At 40.9% G+C, this 20,592-nt stretch overlaps 1 protein-coding gene across 1 annotated transcript; it reads right to left on the bottom strand.

Moving 5' to 3' along the window:
* Positions 1 to 729: 729 nt before the first annotated feature.
* On the bottom strand, positions 730 to 5,763 carry LOC124614047 (histidine-rich glycoprotein-like). Its single transcript, XM_047142881.1, has 2 exons — positions 5,627 to 5,763; positions 730 to 1,061 (listed from the first exon to the last, which is right to left on the bottom strand). The coding sequence occupies exons 1-2, from the start codon at positions 5,639 to 5,641 to the stop codon at positions 840 to 842; spliced, it is 237 nt and encodes a 78-aa protein (XP_046998837.1). The 5' UTR covers positions 5,642 to 5,763; the 3' UTR covers positions 730 to 839.
* Positions 5,764 to 20,592: the final 14,829 nt, after the last annotated feature.

A 20,592-nucleotide genomic window follows, 5' to 3' on the forward strand; every position in this document is an offset into this window, starting at 1 on the left:
ATCTCTGTTTTTGAATATCTTGTACGCATGCCGATAACGGTTACTTTGACGCTTCAGTGTACATTGTATCAAACTGTTTGGAGAGATGTTGTAACGACGTTCATGTTTAAACTGTAAACATCTTATTCGTTGACAAGAAAGTTACTTACATAAGCAAAATGTCCCCGAAAACTATTAAAATGTCTCGCCAAACATATGAGGTTTACATCACTCATGTCAAAGATCTTCTGAAATAATTATTTATAATTGCTATGTGGAGCGTATTAATAACCGACACTTCAACTCATAAAGTCCACATCATCACGCGAATGTCTACTGACGGAATCTGTTAACTCTAGCGATGAGTGACGATTGAGGAACTCAAAATAGAAAACGCCAGCCACAACATCACACAATACTCCTCTTCCTTCCATGAACCGCAGCTGTTCTACGAACTGCTTTCACCTCTTTTCAAACGACTTCAGTAATTTCTTACTGAAAGCTCCTTAAGCACACTTATTTGTGAATTTAATGTTGAATCCAAACGTTAGAGGTTTCGTATAGCTATACAAATTTATAGAAATGTAGTTCTGTACTTCATAATGAATCCTCTATTGTAAACATCCATTAATAAACTCACATTCCAAAAAGCACTGAAGCAATATAATGCATTTAGCATGATCAATTTCAATAAAAGATAGCTCTGATTTGTAATTATTTATTGTAAACAATAATCAATTTGTACACATACATCGTATTGCCCAGCCAATAATTATGTGGCCACCAGCAAGGTACTTCTGATCGTAGGAACGATGAAATTCAGGTGTTTGACACTGCGACAGCAGCTATTAGTCTCTCACTCAACCATGATGGTGAGGAGGGCCATGGTGTGGTGGTCCATGGTGTGGTGGCCCATGGTGAGGAGGCCCATGGTGTGGTGGTCCATGGTGTGGTGGTCCATGGTGTGGTGGTCCATGGTGTGGTGGTCCATGGTGTCCGAACTGCGGTGCTGCCACAGCTACAGCCTCCACTGGTGAAGAGTAGATGGCTACGACCAGCAACAACGCAGCGCCGAGAAAGACCTGAAGGAAATCGTTACGCTATAGTCTGAACATATTTTAGGACCAGAGTACCTGAAGCGTTTGGAAAGAGACGGAGTACTGTTATTTAATGTCGCTTATAAATATATATCAACTGGTCCACACTGAGAAGGCCTGAACTTCGAGTAAACTGGAAAAAAGAAAGGAGAAAAACAGTTACATCTCCCAAAATTTCTCTTAAATTTTTCAAAAAAATCTTTCCAGTATTACACTCATCAGTATACTTATTAAAATTTCCAATCATTACTTGATCTTCAAATATTAACTTAGTGCGGTTGGTGAAAAACATCGACTGAGGACTTTCTGCATGATATGCCATCTTCTGATGAAGTTTTATAATTTTTGTCTGTACTTCTGCCAGGAAACACACAAATAAAACAGAGTTCGAAAAGTGGTGGACCACACAAATTTACAAAAAAATTCTCATATGAATGTGAATTCTTAATGGATCAAAATGCTAAGGTCATCGGTCCCTAGACTTACACACTCCATAAACCAAATTATGCTAAGAACGACACAAGCACACCCATTCCCGAGGGAAGACTCGAACCTCCGGCGGGAGGGGCCGCGCAATCCGTGACTTGGCACCTCAAATCGCGCGGACGCTCCGCGCAGCACACAAATTTACGGTGTATTGTTAGTTATTTCAGTTAAATACAGACTGCATAGTGTAACATTATCATTAACACCTTCTTTTATTTAAGCGGTCTTTCAAATTTCTGGTTGCCAGACATATCAGTTATAATCACGTTGACTTTTTGTGGAAATACGCTAACCGTTTTGTTTGAACTCTTAAGCTTATAGAAAGTCCATCATAAGATTCGTTATACTCTTCAAGTGTGTAAAGAAATACTTTTCTTGTAGCACTGGATGAACTTTAACAGGACAAACCCAGCTGGATAAGTTAGTCTGGAGGGTGGACTGGCCACAGGTCGTCCTGACTGAACCACATGGATAGAATGTTGGATCATAGACTCGATGAAATCTCTCGCAGTAATGATAAAAGACAGCTTGGCATTACAGATAGAATGCTCGAAGCTGCTGTGGTTAAATTGTATTTTCTGGCCTCGTGGAGCGCTTCCCTTAGCAGTTTCTTCTGGTAAAATATTTCGCAGAAAGTTGTAAAATCAAAAACATCCTATGTCTGCTCTCCTTTGACAAGAAAGTCGTTGATTTTGTTGCAGTTTTCAATTATCTCTGAAATCAGATGTACACGGCTGACTTAGCTACACATCCATAGCGACTCCATTACGAGGCCGAAGTTCTTGTCGTAAGGAAGGGAAGAATTACGCCTGATTACTATGTTTTTGTAATTAGTATACTAGTCATCCTTCACTCTTGCACAGTTCAAATCATTTATCTTGCTATAAGATGGGTTTCTAAGTCTCTTTTTAGATTTTAAATAATTTTCTTCCACTGATAAGCAATAGTTTGTCATTTCTAACAATTCATAACAATAAGAATCAGCGAAAAGGGAGAGAGGAAACCCAGGGTTAGGGGTGCTGGATATTCTCAACTTTAATGAAATTGAAGATAACACTTGTTTACTTGTGGATATGTGCGATTAGACGAATGTAAGTTTTCTGGTTTGAGAAAATCAGCTATTGGTTAAAGCCGTCAATGACATTTTTGAAATAATTGACCTTGAAACTTCACAGAATTACAAGGTGGAATGACTTTATAAATTTGATAGCCATACTGTCATTCACAGCGAGAGGGCTCGAGAAGTGTAGTTTCTTAGAAGCAAATGTACTTTCAGTGCACTCACGAAGCAAATCTTTAAATATCGTTTGCACATGAAAAATTATTTCCCCCATTAAACTCGAGACATAAAATACGTACAGTGTTCGTTTTAGTGAACCAGTCTAAGTGAAATCTCTGGGTTAAGACAGTAAAAGGTAAAAGTAGGTAAAGTTCCCTGTTGTGGACCTGGACGTGTCAGTCGGTCCCTACCGACCACCGTGTCACCCTCTGGCAAAGGCGTTATTCGATGTGGCATGGAGGGTGTAGGGGCGTGTAGACAGAACACGGCTCTCTCGGTCGTTGCCCGGTTTCTCGACTGTTGTGTACATTGTTCCGCGTAGTCAGCGCGTACACAACTTTCAAACTAGAGCGCGCCCCGCTAAGGACAACAGCGCAGGCGCAGCGCTCGTCCGTCTCCGCACTACGAGATGGCGCTGTCTTAGAGACGGACCAAATTCTGCTTCCGCCGATCCGCGTATTAATATGTAACGCAGCCAATGAGATTGCTGCTAACGTAGAACCTTTTCTCCTCGTGGATCACACTCGCACAGTGATACCTGAACGCTCGAGGTATTACAGTCTGCGCCTAATAAGATTACCATATTCCTGTACATAGCCATGAAGATAAATGTATAGACACTTTGTCAAGTATCAGAGATATGTGAGAATAAGATTAAAGTATCAAGACCAAAGGAACTTCAGATTGTCAGTTGTAAACAGCATCCAGAATCAAGTTATGTAATATCTATGTTTTTTTATTATTGAAATAAATGTGTGTGAAAATTAATCAAGTTCTGTTTAAAGTTGGTCACCGTCAATCTGCTACTCTAAGCGTGCAAGTGCCATTTCTATTGTCTGACCTAACGGCAGAAGATAAACACGCCACGATAAGCCACAAGACATATTGCTGACACTCGCCTACTTCGTTAGAGCGACGAGTCAAATAATTTGATGGTGTGTGTACCGAAGGTCTTACAGTACGCACACCACATCGACCTTGGAACCTCTAGTAATCTGTCGAGTACCTGGTCAGTTGCCTTCACGAAGGTGAGTGCACCCATCGTACCACGCCTCCCACCAAGGAAAAATCTCCCCATATGACAGTCAACCACAGTGACCATGGAGGCGGACAGTTAAGAAAGTACTACACTGGTGTCCTAAAGCAGCTGAGCCAAATGTCCGTTCATTGATCGTGATTATTTCACAACAATGCTGAGTCTTCCTTAGTAGAATCACAGACGACTTCCGTCTTCATTCTCGCCAAAACCGAGTTCCAGCTCCGTCTCTAATAATCTCCAATTTTTCTTTCTGGTTGTTTGTCGGGCAACGTGTACGTTAAAATGAATTAAATTCTTCCAATACATTTTCGTACAAAAAGTTCACTAAATAAGAAATAAAGAAAATTCCAACAAGGAATAAACTGATTGCATTCAGTCTCTTTTATGAAGATGAAAACAGTTGAAAAAGGAAATTACTGTAAGACATGACTGCAAATATAACATCTGTTCGAAAGGAAATCGCATCTTTAAATTTCAGTCACCCCACGTCTAGAAAAAATAGTGAAGTGTAAGCTGTTAAAGCGTAAGGGATATATATGTAGCTTTCATTTTTCAGCAGTGATATGATCGCCAGAGGAAGATAAGCCACATTACTTTTCTCTGACAGGTACCTCTGTCACTTTTGAGCAACAGGACCATTCCTGCAATAGAGGGTGTGTCTGTACCGGTATTCTCACTACCATACAATGCTGTGCTCCAAATGTACATTCTCAGAAATTTTTTCCCCACATTTGAGCCTATTTTTGGTACTAGGGAACTTCTGTTGGCCAGGGAAATAAATACGAATCATACACGGAAGAAGCAAAATCTTCCACCCATGGAGAAGACAGTTACAAATTTTCTTTTATAAATACGAGGGAGGTATCACTTGTGATAAATTTGTCATATTATTGTGAAACCATGCACAGAATCGTTTAGTAATCGCGATAGCGTTACGGAGATGATAGATAAACTCCAGTGGAAGACTGTGCAATAGAGACGGGCTTTTGTTGAAGTTTCGAGAACATACCTTCACCGAGGAGTCAAGCAGTATATTGCTCCCTCCTACGCATGTCTCGCGAAGAGACCATGAGGATAAAATCAGAGAGATTAGAGCCCACACAGAGGCATACCGACAGTCTTTCTTTCCATGAACAATACGAGACTGGAATAGAACGAAGAACCGACAGATGTACTCAAAGTACCCTCCGCCACACACCGTCAGGTGGCTTGCGGAGTGTGGATGTAGATGTAGATTTAATCCCATCTCTACAGACTGCACTGAAAAGAAATGAATAGTGTGGCTAGATTTACACATCTACAGAGAGGCATGAAATTTACGTATCTAGCAACACGTATTTAAGAAGTAGAATGAAAGACAGTTGACACTAAACTAATATGTTCGTTCTTTAATAGGAGGAAGCAGTAAAAGTGACTTGATTATCGAATGAACAATATGAAAAATAATATCCACCTCTGACAAAATGTATGGCGATTACTGGATATGACAAGTCATAGAAACGGAAAAATTAACGTGAAAAACTTCGAAGTCTGTGGTGCTACTAATGGAGTACAGTTTACGAAGCCGAATATTTGTTTGTAGCACATTTACATTAACGTCTATCTACGTTTATTGTTTACAGCTTAGCACAATATTTTACCGAAGAGATACCGATTTTCGTGACAGTATGAGCACTTTGAAATGCTGATTTGACGTATGGAAATTAATAAATATAGGAAATTGCTTACAGCTCGACGAAGACTTACCAGAAACCTGTTCATATTTCAGCAGGTAGTCGCAAGCAGAACGGTCGACACAACTGTGAGCCTCGTCTGGAACGCGGGTGTCTTTTATAGTGCGACAAGTTTGGAAAATGGAGGTCAGCAACCAGCTAGCTTCGCAGAATTATTCCGAGAGTCGCGAAGTACACGTTCGGTGAAAGCCGTCCTCGCACACACTCCACGGTTCCGAAGTCATGCGCTCGTTCTCAGCGCCCAGCCATCGACCTGGACAAACATTGGGAATTCACTGACAGAACGTACTGCCCAATGACATGCGCTGGCTTCTAATATTAGCGGGGAGCGACCATAGCACTCGGTCAGACATTCTTACCTCCAACTCCAAGGTGAAGTCACGAAGAACAAGCGAAAAGAAATCCTTTTGTCGGTACATGACGTGTCATACAGAAGCGCCAGTTTTCCGGTATACGTATTGATCTTAACAGCTTTATTAATAGTATAAGAATCTGCCGTGGTTATTATTCCACTTGTCGTATAATATTCGCATGATCCTGTTTCTGACAGTAACCTGAAGAAAATGCATGTCACTTATTTCCGATCGAATGAAGCATTCATCATACGTCACTGAATCAAACCATGAGTTCAGCATTACTAATAATTCCCGATGAATCTTCGCAGGTGTAATGTCCCGAAGACGTATTTACGCAGTTACGCGTTGTGCAGGAGGGTTTTCCGTGACTCGGTTGCACTACACCAACGTTGTGTTAGGGAACAACATGAAATTTAGAATAGAAGTTCTAAAGATGGAGCTAACACGACTTCATCTTTTGTGTACCAAAGGTAAGGTGTACAACAACCATTCACAATGAAGATTCACGCAGAGCGAAGCAAATTGCCAAAAACGACGTACAGTCTTGCTGTGCTGGTTAGTGTTTTTTTTCCCTACTGGCTGCAGTTCATTGTTCCCTTCGTTTCTCATTGCATCGCTAAAAAAATTCGTGTTGTGTCTTCTCGAGGATTATAATGTGATTCTAATGTTAGCTGTGCTTTATTAAGGGATACTGGATGCTGAAGTATATTTCGAGTGGTACCAACGTGTAATCTTCCTTTAAACGAAAAAGTGCGTTGTTCCTCAAACAAACAGTACAGCGAATTTCAACAATCTGATTACGGCATCGTTTCGAATATTTAGTACTGTTAAGAGTTCGTCAAGCGACTCTATTCCGCAACGATAATGATGGAAGCAAGAGAAATGAATTAAAATTTGTACCACAGACGGGACTCGAATCCGTGTTTTATTGCTTACTACGTGGAAATGCTGACCATTACACGACCGATGCACGAATCATTATTATCAACATGATCGTAGATGAAGATGAGACTTAAACGTCTCGGGAAAATTTTAATTTTAAGATCTATTGCGCTAGTTTGTCTAATGTGATGAACGTTTCGCTAGGGTGCTCTGTAGCCCAAATTTTCACTTTCACTTCACGCGCTCGCAAAACATTGGATGTTGACCCCTACCCTTTCCTAAAATACGATATTTTTTGGCCTTTTTTCCAACTAATTAGAACGTGAGCGATAAGCAATTCAAGCAAAGAGAATAGAGCTTTTGAGATGTATTGCTTCAGAAGAAGGCAGAACGTTACGTGAGTAGGACGACTAACTCATGAGGAAGTGCTGAATGAAATTTGTGAAAAACGTTTATGGAACAAATTGACTGAAAGAGGGCATCGGTTAATAGGATATTCCTGGGGCAACAACGATTATTTATTTGGATAATAGAGGCAAATGTGGACGAGCTATTAAAATTGTTGGAAGAGAACTAGTCATCAATACAGTAAACATATTCAAATGGATATAGATTGTAGTACTTCTTCCGACAGGATATACCAGCTTGGAAAGCTGCATCAAATCATACTTCGGACAGAAAACCGCAACAACAATAACAAATTACTCATAAACTGTTTACAGAGTACCATTTACACACAGCGCCTTAAATAATACATTATTTTGTGTATTACAGTCCGTATACTTCTCTACAGATGTAATCGGCTAGCGTTCAAGCCATTCCCAGTCCAAGATGCATACTTTCTAGCACATGTCCTTCCAACGTGTCTCCCTTCTAACCTGGTTTTTCTGGTAGACTTGATTCAACACCTTACTTACGCATTACGACTTTATGTGTTTGGCCTTTGCTCTTAGCTGTGATCATCCATCTGTACTGATGTATCCAAATTCTCACAGACTGCGTGGTTCTGATTAATCCATTCTATACTTTTTCTGTGCACTAAAGAGCATGTACACTTTCAGAAAATACTTCGCTTGTCTAAAAGCAACTGGTACTTTTCTCATTTACGTGCTTATCTTCTCTTATTCATTACTGCGATATCTCAGTGTAGAAAAAATGTGTGTAAATACGGGAGCATACGACTGCTATGTCTCTTGATAAAGTCGATAACAAGGTGGTCCTGACTCCTAAACACAACATAAGGAAAATGTTTGTATGACTATAAAGAGCCGGCCGAAGTGGCCGTGCGGTTAAAGGCGCTGCAGTCTGGAACCGCAAGACCGCTACGGTCGCAGGTTCGAATCCTGCCTCGGGCATGGATGTTTGTGATGTCCTTAGGTTAGTTAGGTTTAACTAGTTCTAAGTTCTAGGGGACTAATGACCTCAGCAGTTGAGTCCCATAGTGCTCAGAGCCATTTGAACATCTGTTGCATCTGTTTTGAGAGAAGCACTTCCTCGTAGCTCATGTCACACTGTCGCAGTTCAATCCAAGCACGAGCAGGCAGTAAACTGTGAATTTGTGAATTGTGGCTTATTTGTCTCATAACGCACATAATCTAAATCATTTGATTCAGGTACAGGAGACCCGTCAAAATTGCGGTATAATGTCACTGTATATACAGAACTGCTGATGTTAACAAACAGCATCATAATAATAAACAATTTTTTTATATATACATACAATAAAATCTAACATTTAATTACGTCCTGCTCAAGTTATCATTTCATCCTCTATGAAGTCTTCTATTGAATAGTAGCATTTCTCCCACAGAATCTGCTGTAGCCTAGTTTTTAAAATTTCTGGCTTCATGGTGAATATGTTTTTGCCCATTAACTTCTTGTATATCGTCATTCCCATACACTGTGTTGTCTGCGCATGCAATTTCAACTTGTGTGTGGGTAGCATGAAATTACTTTTATTTCTCGCTTTATATGTGCGGTTAAAATGATTCTCCTCAAATAATCTTTATCTGCTGTGTAGGAAGATTATAATTTCATGAATGTATATGGAGGGAATGGTTAGGATTTTTAGTTTCCGAAATAATGGGCTAGAAGAATTTGTTTGCTACGCAGTACACATGTGTCTGACAATTTTCCTAGCAGTTTCAGTATTAGATATAGATTACTTGAACTTCCCCAGAAAATTATACCATATCTAATAACAGATTCAAAATTACTATTATAAGCAACTTTTCGTGTTTTCAAGTCAATGGAATTTGCTAATATCTGCACTGCAAATGCAAAACCGCAGAGTTTTCAGTTGGTAGGAAGTCAGCAAGTGTGCCGCTAAAGCTCAGGAACGAGTCTCGGTACGATGAAGGGAGATATATGCTGTGATAGCTCTCTATCCCAATCCATGAAGAAGGTTCTTGTTTTTGCCTGACGGGTGCGCTTTTGAAGATATGAAGGCTCGGAAGTTTCGCTCTTTAGAAATTTCTAGAACATTCCTGAGTATTCTAGAACATTCCACAACATCAGAAAGTATTCGAGAGCATTCCACAACATTACAGAACGATGCCGAATGTTCCACAATATCCCAGGACGTTCTGGCAAGTTCAGAAATTGTCTGGAACATTCGGGAACATTCTAGAATCTTCGGGAATATTCCGGGGCATCCCAGATCATTGCGGAACATTCCAGAACACTCCCGAATGATGTGGAACGTTCTGGAACGTTGTGGACCATTCGAAGCCTTTTTGATATGTTCTGGAATTCACTACTGGTGGGGCCACCCATTGGTAGGGGCATAAAAAGCAAGACCCGTCGTGAGCTCGAACGACAGGTCCTACCAGTGACGAAGGGAGGAACCGAAAACCGAATATAAATCGAAAATAAAGTGTATTTACAGTATTTGTTAATGAAAAATTGATGTGATTTATATTTTAGACAATGCACAGACCCAAAACAGGAGGAGATCTTGCCAGTTCTTAATTAAAACGGCGAAAACAAAAAGAACAGCGAAAAAACGAACTTTGTCATGGACCCGATCGACAACAACACTTGCGGAATTGATTACTTGGACGTACCAGGTGGCCTGGGGATTACATTTCTAAGAAAGCTACTGATGACATAAACACGTGCTAAACAACATATCACACTTGCTTCGTGGTATGAAAATCTCAGGGGCATCAGGACGGGGTGAACTTTTAAACCAAGCTGAAAGTATCTTCCGGGATGAAAGCACAATGCCACATAAAAAATCACTCCAAGCCATGGACAGAACACAAGGCTTACGAGGAAACTCTGAAGTAATGGTAGGAAATCTGCTAATATTCTTAGCAGATTTACGACAAACACTTCTTATCCCCAAGTCAACACCAGCAGACGAAATGAATGCATGCTTTAAAAATATCACATCTCTGGCCTCACATACAAATGCTGCGAATAACACGAAATATGAGAGCTGAACTATCGAAAGACAAAACAACAGCATGCACATTTTTCTCAACAACTTTTACAAGTAGTGAAGGCACATATCCTACTGACCAGAAGACTGCCCTTATTAAACTCAGCAGGGACTTCTGCAACATAGTTATGGCTGTAAAGAAACCCATCTACCAAGTTCACATAAATATGTTCACAAATATACCATTCCTGACTGGCTATTTGCAAGCACAGTTATGGCAACTATAAATAATAGTGTCGACGATCGCAACTATCATATTAAAAAGAAAAGTCCCGGTGAAGAGAGAATACACAAATCGATCGACACGATGGTAAACTTTGAAGAAAGAGTGGACTTCCCTACAGAATTTCTGAACTCTCTGCAAGTACAAGGAATGCCATTACACTGCCTTAGACTTAAAATTGTATCTCCGATCATTCTACTCAGAAATCTTAACTCACCAAAACTAAGTAATGGAACAAGGATGATCGTCGAACAGCTACCGAGTGACATCATCGAAGCCGAGCTTAAGAGGACACACACTATGTATCTGCAGAATACCCCTAATCTCTATTGAACTTCCATTCCAATTAAAAATAATACAATTTCCAATCAAATTAAAATGCACATTTACGAGTAACAAATCGCACCGACGAACTTTAAAATATTCTGCTATCAACCTCAAAGACTCCTGCTTTCTTCATGGTCAACTATACATAGCTTGCTCTCTAGTGGGAAATCCGAAAAATGCAAATATGTACACCAGTTAACAAAATGGAAAACGTTGCTTATGAACATCTATCGTAAATAGAATATATTGTCAATAAAAAACTTTTACCTCTTATACTTTAACAAGTGTTGTAAATAGTTAGAGTATATTTACCATAATTTTTTTTACCTTTTATACTTTAACGTTTATCCTTTTATTCCAACTGCCAAAAAGTCTCATACCAACTCCCTAAGCGAAGCCGGGTTCCCCAGCTTATAAACCATAATGAGTGATTTATCCAGCAACCTAACTCCAAATATGATCAGTGGACCACATGTGAGATGCATTTCCTGCACTTTAACATGCAAGCCAGGGTGCCCCTGCGCCCGATGAAGCGTGAAATACTCAGTGCAACAATGTAAGTGTGCCTCCAGTCCAGGTAGCAGTAGATGACGTTGAACCGAAGATGCGCACCCGTTGTTATTTTTTCTTTTTTCTACCAGTATGCTGTGCATTTCCATATTCAGTAACTTACACAGAGAGAAGATGACAAAGGCAGTGTCCACATAAATGAAGTGATTAAAACATAGCGGAATGAAACAACTAGCAATTATCTGAATAGAGGTAACACAGCGGCTTTCGATATTGCACTACTGCGGAGAGGATATATCGAAATTGATGAAACGTGTTCACAAGTTGCCCTGATCAAGCATGTCTACTGCTACTTTCGCTACATTTGCAGCCCTATGACGAATAAGGGAAGATAGTATGACAGCATAGTTACTGCTATTGTAAGGTGGGCATGTCATTTTGATTTATGTAAGCTATCGGTGTACACGTCAGAGAGAGAGAGAACAAGTTATGTTATTGTTAAACAATCTTAGGTCTTGTTGTGGCGCAGAGTTTGCTTCGGTGCAGTCTGATACATTCTTAGTTAAAGCGTGGTAAGTAATGGACCTATCCAGTAGTGCTGTGCTCTGTGATTGTATCTGTAAGATGAAGAGAGATTTATTGTAAAGGTCAACATAGATGGATATGATGTATATATTGAAAGCTGAAAAGAATATAAATACTGATTTTTTTTTAAAATTTTTTAGAAGTTTTAGGTAAGACTGCAGCACTGTGCGGCTAGTATATCTCAATGCTTATTGTCAGCTAATTAACTTTGTTCTTTGCTTAGAGCTGAAATACTACCGACCGCCGGCCGGGGTGGCCGAGCGGTTCTAGGCGTTTCAGTCTGAAGCCGCGCGACCGCTACGCTCGCAGGTTCGAATCCTGCCTCGGGCATGGATGTGTGTGATGTCCTTAGGTTAGTTAGGTTTAAGTAGTTCTAAGTACTAGGGGACTGATGACCTCAGCAGTTAAGTCCCATAGTGCTCAGAGCCATTTTTTTTAAAAAAAAATAGTGTCTCGCATCATTAGAGGAACTAGTACCACAGTACCATGATACTCAGAAGCTACAAGTGATGCTCGGTGTAGTTATACACATTTTTCAACCGACTCTAACGAGTCACAAACTCGTAACAGACCACCACTCACACGATTACCCACAGACTTGCGCACGTGCACGGGTCGTAAGCTCCTGTAATGTGCTTGTGTAGTCTGTAAGTGAGGTATACACCAATGGTTTGGAATGTTTCCGTGTTCAGAATTTCGAGGATTGTGGTCGGTTGAACGGGGAGGCCATATTAGCAGACGTTCTTGATCTATCCGTCACTAAGCAAGCAATTTTGCTAGGTAACGTCGTACGATGGCGAGGGTGACGCATCGATCGGTTGCGGAAGGGATACGTTTTATGCACTTGAAAGGCCATCATTTCCCAATAGCGTAGTAATTGAAGCGTAGAGATTATTACTAAATAGTATCTCTTATTGTTAGACGTCAAGGGTACACACAATGACTCTGTCACCAATGGATACTAAAACGACCCCGACTGCTTTCTTTAAATAACCGCTGGAGGATTTACATCTGACCACACACCACTCTAAATCCCTCTCAATCCATAAATAAAATCCCAGTACCGTAGGTACGCTGTAATAATACAACTCCTTTTTTAAACACTCTGCATAAAACGTGTTGAGTCAGCTACTAACTTCCATATGTAGCGCATCATTTCCGTAATACTAAAAATCTAAATAACCTTTCTATGACATTTATACTGAGTGATTCAGCACCAACAAAAAAATTTAGTAGAGCAAAATTGCTACGGCAGTAATTCATGGACTGGTCATTATTTTCTAATGATAAAATGTCTTTTCCGACTGAGAGAGCGTTTCTTACTAAGATACGATACAGTTATGCAAGGCGAAAAGGGTGGATCATACAGCCACACGACGTTTTACTGGCTGTCCGCTTTATTTTATATTTGTGAATATATATATATATATATATATATATATATATATATATATATATATATTCATTATAAAAAATTCTCCTAATCGTCCATTTGCGTTCGCGTGATATGCTCATCACACTTATCGCTTTTTTTTCCAATCACTCGAACTTTACACCAGGAAGCTCTGCAATATTCCTTTCGCTCGCATATTCTAAGTATTCGTCAGTTTAGTACGGAACTAATCCGTCGTTCTGATCAACATCAACCATCTGCCGTTATTGTTATTCGATAATTGCTGAAATGGATAATAATGTACATCGTGACGCGTACTGATGGTATGTTATAAATGTAACTCTGATTTACAAAAGAGGAGAAAATAAAATGGCTCTGAGCACTATGGGACTCAACTGCCGAGATCATTAGTCCCCTAGAACTTAGAACTAGTTAAACCTAACTAACCTAAGGACATCACAAACATCCATGCCCGAGGCAGGATTCGAACCTGTGACCGTAGCGGTCTTGCGGTTCCAGACTGCAGCGCCTTTAACCGCACGGCCACTTCGGCTGGCAGGAGAAAATATTCTGATGATGTATCAGTTAATTACTGTACTACCAGTTCAGGAGTCATGCCAACTTACTGCACGAAATTTACTATAGTTCACACAGACATTTGGATTTTATCGTGGAAGCACCGTTCAGAAACAATCAAAACTAAAAAGTCAATGTTGTGGTACGAGTATTAAGGTCAAAGAAATATCGTGCCCGCAAAAAAGTCCCAGTCGAGATACTTTGCTGTTGCCTAAAGCTAATATACAAACAAGACATTGGAAAACCTGTGCGGTCTGGTAAAGCTACACCTTCTGAGAAGTGGTAACAACAGCGCCCTCCTTTAGAGCTGAAGTGTGAACAGGCTGACGCACGTCACACGTTCTGCCTACTACGGCGTCTTCCAGTGCAAGCTGTAAGTACATGTGTAACAGCGAGCGTTAATTTCCGCCTCTGTAAATCAGGATGATTTGCAAACGTCACCGGGAATCTTACGCCTCACTTCAATCCAGTTTAACTCTCGATGGCAAGAAGACTTCTAAGATGACAACATTTATCGGTTTCTAGAGCAAGAAAAGATAGACAACTTTATCCCACAAGTATGCGTAGACAACAAAAAAACACGTTCTGTACTAATCGAAAACTATAGCTACAGAATTTTCTTCTTGAAACTCTAATTTAGAAATATTTAATGTTCATTTCCCAAACGCGGATAGAACTAACTTGGGGACCTCTTAACTTTTAACTTTCGAATTCGATGAACCGTCGAAAGTATTTACTGTTGCAGCTTCATATTCACTTCGTGTCCACTTTAGAATTTGGGATTTTGTAACAGAAAGAAACCAGTAATTTTAACACTTCCATTCTGTCAGTTGTTTGAAATGGCTGAACATTTTATTTAGACGATAATGACAGACTTCAAAAATTCATTAATTTTAGTATCTTATCACCTGGGTTCTTGAAATGGTTCGGAAGCGAATAAGCAACAGTCTAGTGTTTTTCTTTGAACACAAAAGTGTTGCTATTTTTTCAAGTATTGCAAAAATTAAAATGATACTTGGATAATGACTTGAATAGCACGGCAGAGATGTAATCAATTACTGGATCTTTATTAACACACGATTAATCCATATTGCCCCTTTTCTTTCCTTTTATAACTACTGGTAATGTTTCAGTATTAAAATGATGGTAAATGTACTTTTCGTCTGTGGAATGTTTGAAACGAAGTTTCACTCCTTTCTTGTCACAAACGCTCTCGCGAACAGAGTATTTTGTAAAACGCAAGAGCAATTACAATTACTTACTGCAGACAAGTGCAGAATTAGTATAAAGGCTCAATGCATCCGCTCACGATTAGAAAATCCATGATTACGGCAGTCACACAGTAGCAATAAAACAGCTCATCTTCTGTGTCACGCCGAAATAGATTCCTAATGACCGTCCAAGATTAAAAGTCCAAGTGTACTTCTGTGTTCAACAGGTAAATGCAAAGAAAATTTACACAAACTCTGGAGCATTGGGCAGGAAGGGAGGAAATGCTTGAAGCTGGCCAACCCTTCTATGTTTCAACAGGGATCTTCAGCTGATGAATCAATAACATTCCTCTTTGCACGAGGTATTCTGAAGTACTGAAAAAACAATCTGTGGCTGTCGACCATTTTTTTTAACACAGAAAATTTGATTGGTTAGGGTGTGAAGTATAGAAAACCTCTCTTGCTGTGTCACATTCCTCTTTGTCGGAAGCTTGGGGTGCACTTTACGAGAAAGCAGTCGGACTAAGGGAGGAAATTAATTACTTCGTTACCTCGTTGTCGTTGATTTATTCTTGGCAGTAAACACGCGTTCGGGATCTGCTCTCCGTTGGCACTAAGACCTAGAGACCAGAACAAGTCATTCCGGTGGTGATCCGTCCTAGTGTAATTAGTAAACACAAACTGTTATAAATGGTCCTTGTTTTCGTGAGGGACGGTAACTGCGTTACCTCAGTGATAAAATGTCGCATAGTGCTAAAGCATACAGATGAGTCCATCTACTAAATCAATGCCAAAGTGCAGCAATACGGATTTGTTTAAAAAATACCCAAACACAATATTCCTATACAATGTTGTAAAATATTAATAATGCAGTTATCTTTGTTCAGCATCACTGTGTAATAGAAAAGGATCACCGCCTAGGGACGTTACAACTTTTGTAAATTATCAGATTAACAACCGTCGCCGGCCGCGGTGGCCGAGCGGTTTTCGGCGCTACAGTCCGGAACCACGCGACTGCTACGGTCGCAGGTTCGAATCCTGCCTCGGACATGAATGTGTCTGATGTCTCTAGGTTATTTAGGTTTAAGTAGTTCTAAGTTCTAGGGGACTGATGACCTCAGATGTTAAGTCCCATAGTGCTTAGAGGCATTTCAACCATTTGAACAACCGTCCATCCAAAGCGGAATATCTTCCTCACATATCCACTGTGCGGCTGCTTCTGTTCGACATAACTTTAATGAAATGCCTTTAACTGCATTAAGTTGCTGTAATACTTATTTCCTTGCAAATGATAGAAGCACAATTGTAACAGATCCATATCAGAAACACAGCAGTTGCTTTTCATGGACCGAAGCTAATCCTTCTTCACAAACAATAAACTGTCTGTTAACTGCAATAAATAATAATAATTCAGCTTCGTACACTATATTATACTTTTTGTTCATAAACTCTCATATAACGGAGAGACTGTTAATGAAGTAGAAGGCAAGGAGTGTATGTGATAGAGAAGAGCTGTCAGTTCTCAGATGATCACTTACTCCAGCAACAGATGAATATAAATTTTAACGATTGGAGTGTTACAGACGGAACCAGTGATACACTTGTGACGGAATGTCGGTGGTTGTTCTATCTGTCCAGCGTTTCACGACGGAAAAATGGAAGGTCATATTAGCACAATAGGCCGTAATAGGGTAACACCATAAATAATAATGTGCAGTTCCGTACACAAATATGATCTGCCCTTACTGTGTATCGATAATGCGACTTCTACGTGCCCAACACGTTGTTGTTGTTGTTGTGTTCTTCAGCTTAAACAGTAGTGCGATGCATGTCTCCATACTTTATAGTCTGTTAATAACAATTTGTCCATTATATTTGGACTGTTCAGCTCCGTGGCCGTGGATAACGATATTTCACTGTAAAAATACAGCAACCAGCCACTTTTTAATGCGTTTTATTTATGCCAACATGCATTTCGGGCTTGCACCCATTGGAATCGTTGCTTTTGCACAGGCCTGCTGCAGCATCCAAACTGCTGTCGAGATTGTACTACTGTAGTAACTGAAGATCCATGTAATTTGCCAGCTGAAGATGGGTGCAAACCCGAAATGCATATTGGCATAAATAAAACGCTTTAAAAAGTGGCTGGTTGCTGTATTTTTACAGTCAAATATCATAGTCTGTTCTCTTTAATTCTTGATCCCCGCATGACTGCTGCAACCTACACCCACTTAATCCACTATATGTAGTCAAGCCTTGATCATCCTCCACAATTTTTACTCTTATACTTCTCTCCATTACCAAATTGACAATTCGTTGATGCCTTGAAAGTGTCGTATCAGCCGATCCCTTCTATAAGTTTCGTTAGCTTCAGTACCTCCTCATTCGTTATTCTACATGTCCAACTAATTTCCAGCATTCTTCTTCAGCGTTACATTTCAAAAACTTCTACGCTCTTCTTATGTAAACGGTTTATCGTTCACTCCTTGCTTCCATACAATGGTACATTCCAGCCTAATATCTCAGTAAAGACTTCCTGACACTTAGATTTATATTTGAAGTTAACAAATACTTCTTTTACAGAAATAAATTTGTTGCTATTGCCCATCTGCCTTTTGTGTTCTAAGTAGAACACCCGAAACTTCCTGGCAGATTTAAACAGTGTGCCGGACCGAGACTCGAACTCGGGGCCTTGGCCTTTCGCGGAAAAGTGCTCTACCATCTGAGCTACCCAAGCACGACTCACGCTCCCTCCTCACAGCTTCACTTCTGCCAGTACCTCGTCTCCTACCTTCTACAACAACCGAAGTCAACTTTTTCCTGTCTGAGTATTGCGCCCGGGTTCCCGGGTTCGATTCCCGGCGGGGTCAGGGATTTTCTCTGCCTCGTGATGACTGGGTGTTGTGTGCTGTCCTTAGGTTAGCTAGGTTTAAGTAGTTCTAAGTTCTAGGGGACTGATGACGATAGATGTTAAGTCCCATAGTGCTCAGAGCCATTTGAACCATTTTTTTGTCCGAATATCAAAGCGCATCTACTGCTTTTACTACTAATTTTTTTCCCTCAGCGTTGTCTGATTTATTTCGACAACATTCAGTTGTCTTTACTTCACTGTTGTTGATGTTCATCTTATACCCTCCTTTTAAGACACTGTCCATTCGGTTATTATGTCTGTGATTGGAGGTCTGAGGGGCTTCGACCGTTCACTTGTATAATGCGTAAAATGGAACACCTACAGTCATCCTGCCCGCAGGGGGCTCCCGTCTTGGGAATATGTGGGTGGCAACCACACGGGCCCTTAGCTAAGCCTGGCATTACTTCCACTTACTTGTGTCAGGCTTCTCCTGTTTCCTTTCCTATCCGGCCCCCCTCGGCCAACTCTTGGTTTCTTCGACCCCAACGGTATTAGGTTTCCGAAGCCCAAGGGTGTCTTTCACTTTCCTCTCTAGTATCTATTATCTACCCTTCGACCCAACGGCGAAGCGAGCGGAAGAAGAATCTTATATCCCAGGTTCTCAAAGATCGTGAAGGCGGAAGAGGTCATGCCAGACGAACTGGCTGTAAAGCCGCCGCTCAGCCATCATTGAGCTCGCGGCAGTTCGTTGCAGTTCTGGTACCTGAAGTCACATGTCACATACATATGTGTCGTGATGAATTGTTCCAGAATCATAGTGTGTGTGTCACTTCCTCGCAAGCTGTTATCCACCTTAAAGAAATTCACGCAAATGGCAATTTCTCCTGTCATTTTCTCTAAAGACCAATGGCGATGGGATAAGGACGAAGGTAGCAGGGTCCGAGTGAGGCTGGAAGCTACTAGTCTGGACCTGCACACTGGCGGCAGGTGTGTGATGGTCGCCTTCCTGAGAACCCGTGTGACAACTCGGGAATCCGGTCCTGCATCTGCGACTGGGCAGGCCCATTTAGGATAACCGCTGCCCACCCTGAATGGGGAAGGCCCTAGAAAATGTGGGCTAAACAAGTCACACCTGAACCGGGCTGGGAATCCGCACCCAATAGGTCACTCCTTATACTGCGGACGTAAACAAAAGAAGAATGAAATGATTATGACAATAGGGACATGGAATGTCAGGACCCTCCTGGACGTGAACAATTACAGACCAGAGAGAAGAACCGCTCTTATCACCCAAGAACTAGCCCGGCTAGATATAGACATAGCTGCCTTGAGTGAGACAAGACTCTCAGGTGAGGGACACATTAGTGAGGTACGTTCAGGGTACACCATCTTCTGGAAGGGAAAGGATGCAGGAGAACCACGCATCCATTGTGCAGGATTTGCCGTTAAAACGAAAATAGTGAAAGATCTTCGACTTACACCTGTCTCAATTAATGAAAGACTGATGACTCCTAGAGTACCCATTGGTTCAGACAGATTCATCACCTTCGTCTCTGCATATGCTCCTACTTTGGACAGTGATGAAGACACAAAGAATCAGTTCTACTACCAACTGAACAGTACTCTGTCTAAAATACCCATTCAAGATAAATTAATTTTACTTGGTGATTTCAATGCCAGAGTGGGAAGGGACAACCGGTTTTGGAGAGATGTCATGGGTAAACAAGGGGTGGGAAACTTCAATGCAAATGGGTTGTTACTTCTTGGTCTATGTGCCGAGCACGAGCTTTTCATCTCCAATACCCAATTCCGTTTGCGTAACCGCTATAAGACCACATGGATGCACCCACGCTCCAAACATTGGCATCTTATAGACTACGTTATTACGCGACAGCGTGACAAGAAAGACATTCTCATCATAAAAGCAGCACTAAACATCGATGAGTGCTGGACTGACCATAGACTTTTAGTCAGCCGTTTGAGCGTACCAAAGTATCGCAAGCCACGATCCCACTTTTCAAACCCACCACGCAGGAAATTCAACATAAGCAACCTGAACAACAAAAACGTTCGCTCACACTTCCAAGACATACTGTCTGAACAACTTAACAAAGCTCCAGCAACCACAGATGACGTCGAACAAGAATGGACCACATTAAAGAACATCATCAAAGAAACTGCTGAGAATGTTGTTGGTTTTTGTGCACGGAAAAGAAGTGACTGGTTTGATGACAACCACGGAGAAATCCAAGCCATCATCAATGCAAAGCGGGATGCTTACCTATCCCTTGCTCAAGTTCCGTCCTGCGCAGAAAAGAAACCACACTTTCAAGAACTCAAGCAGAAATGTCAAAGTGAAATACGAGTAATCAAGAACAAATAGTGGCAACAGAAAGCCACAGAACTCCAAAATCTTTCTAATGCAAGGCACCTGCTTGGCTTTTACGCTGGTATTAAAGAGCTGTATGGACCTATCCGCTCCTCATCAGGAACACTGAAAGCTGCTGACATCTCCACCATTCTTACTGAAAGTCAGGACATCTTAAATCGTTGGAAAGAGCACTTCAGCTCACTGTTAAACCGTCCTTCTACTGCCGCTGGAGATTTTCGCAAAAGTGTC

Source organism: Schistocerca americana, chromosome 4 (assembly GCF_021461395.2).
Source record: "Schistocerca americana isolate TAMUIC-IGC-003095 chromosome 4, iqSchAmer2.1, whole genome shotgun sequence".
NCBI classification, from domain to species: Eukaryota; Metazoa; Arthropoda; class Insecta; order Orthoptera; family Acrididae; genus Schistocerca; species Schistocerca americana.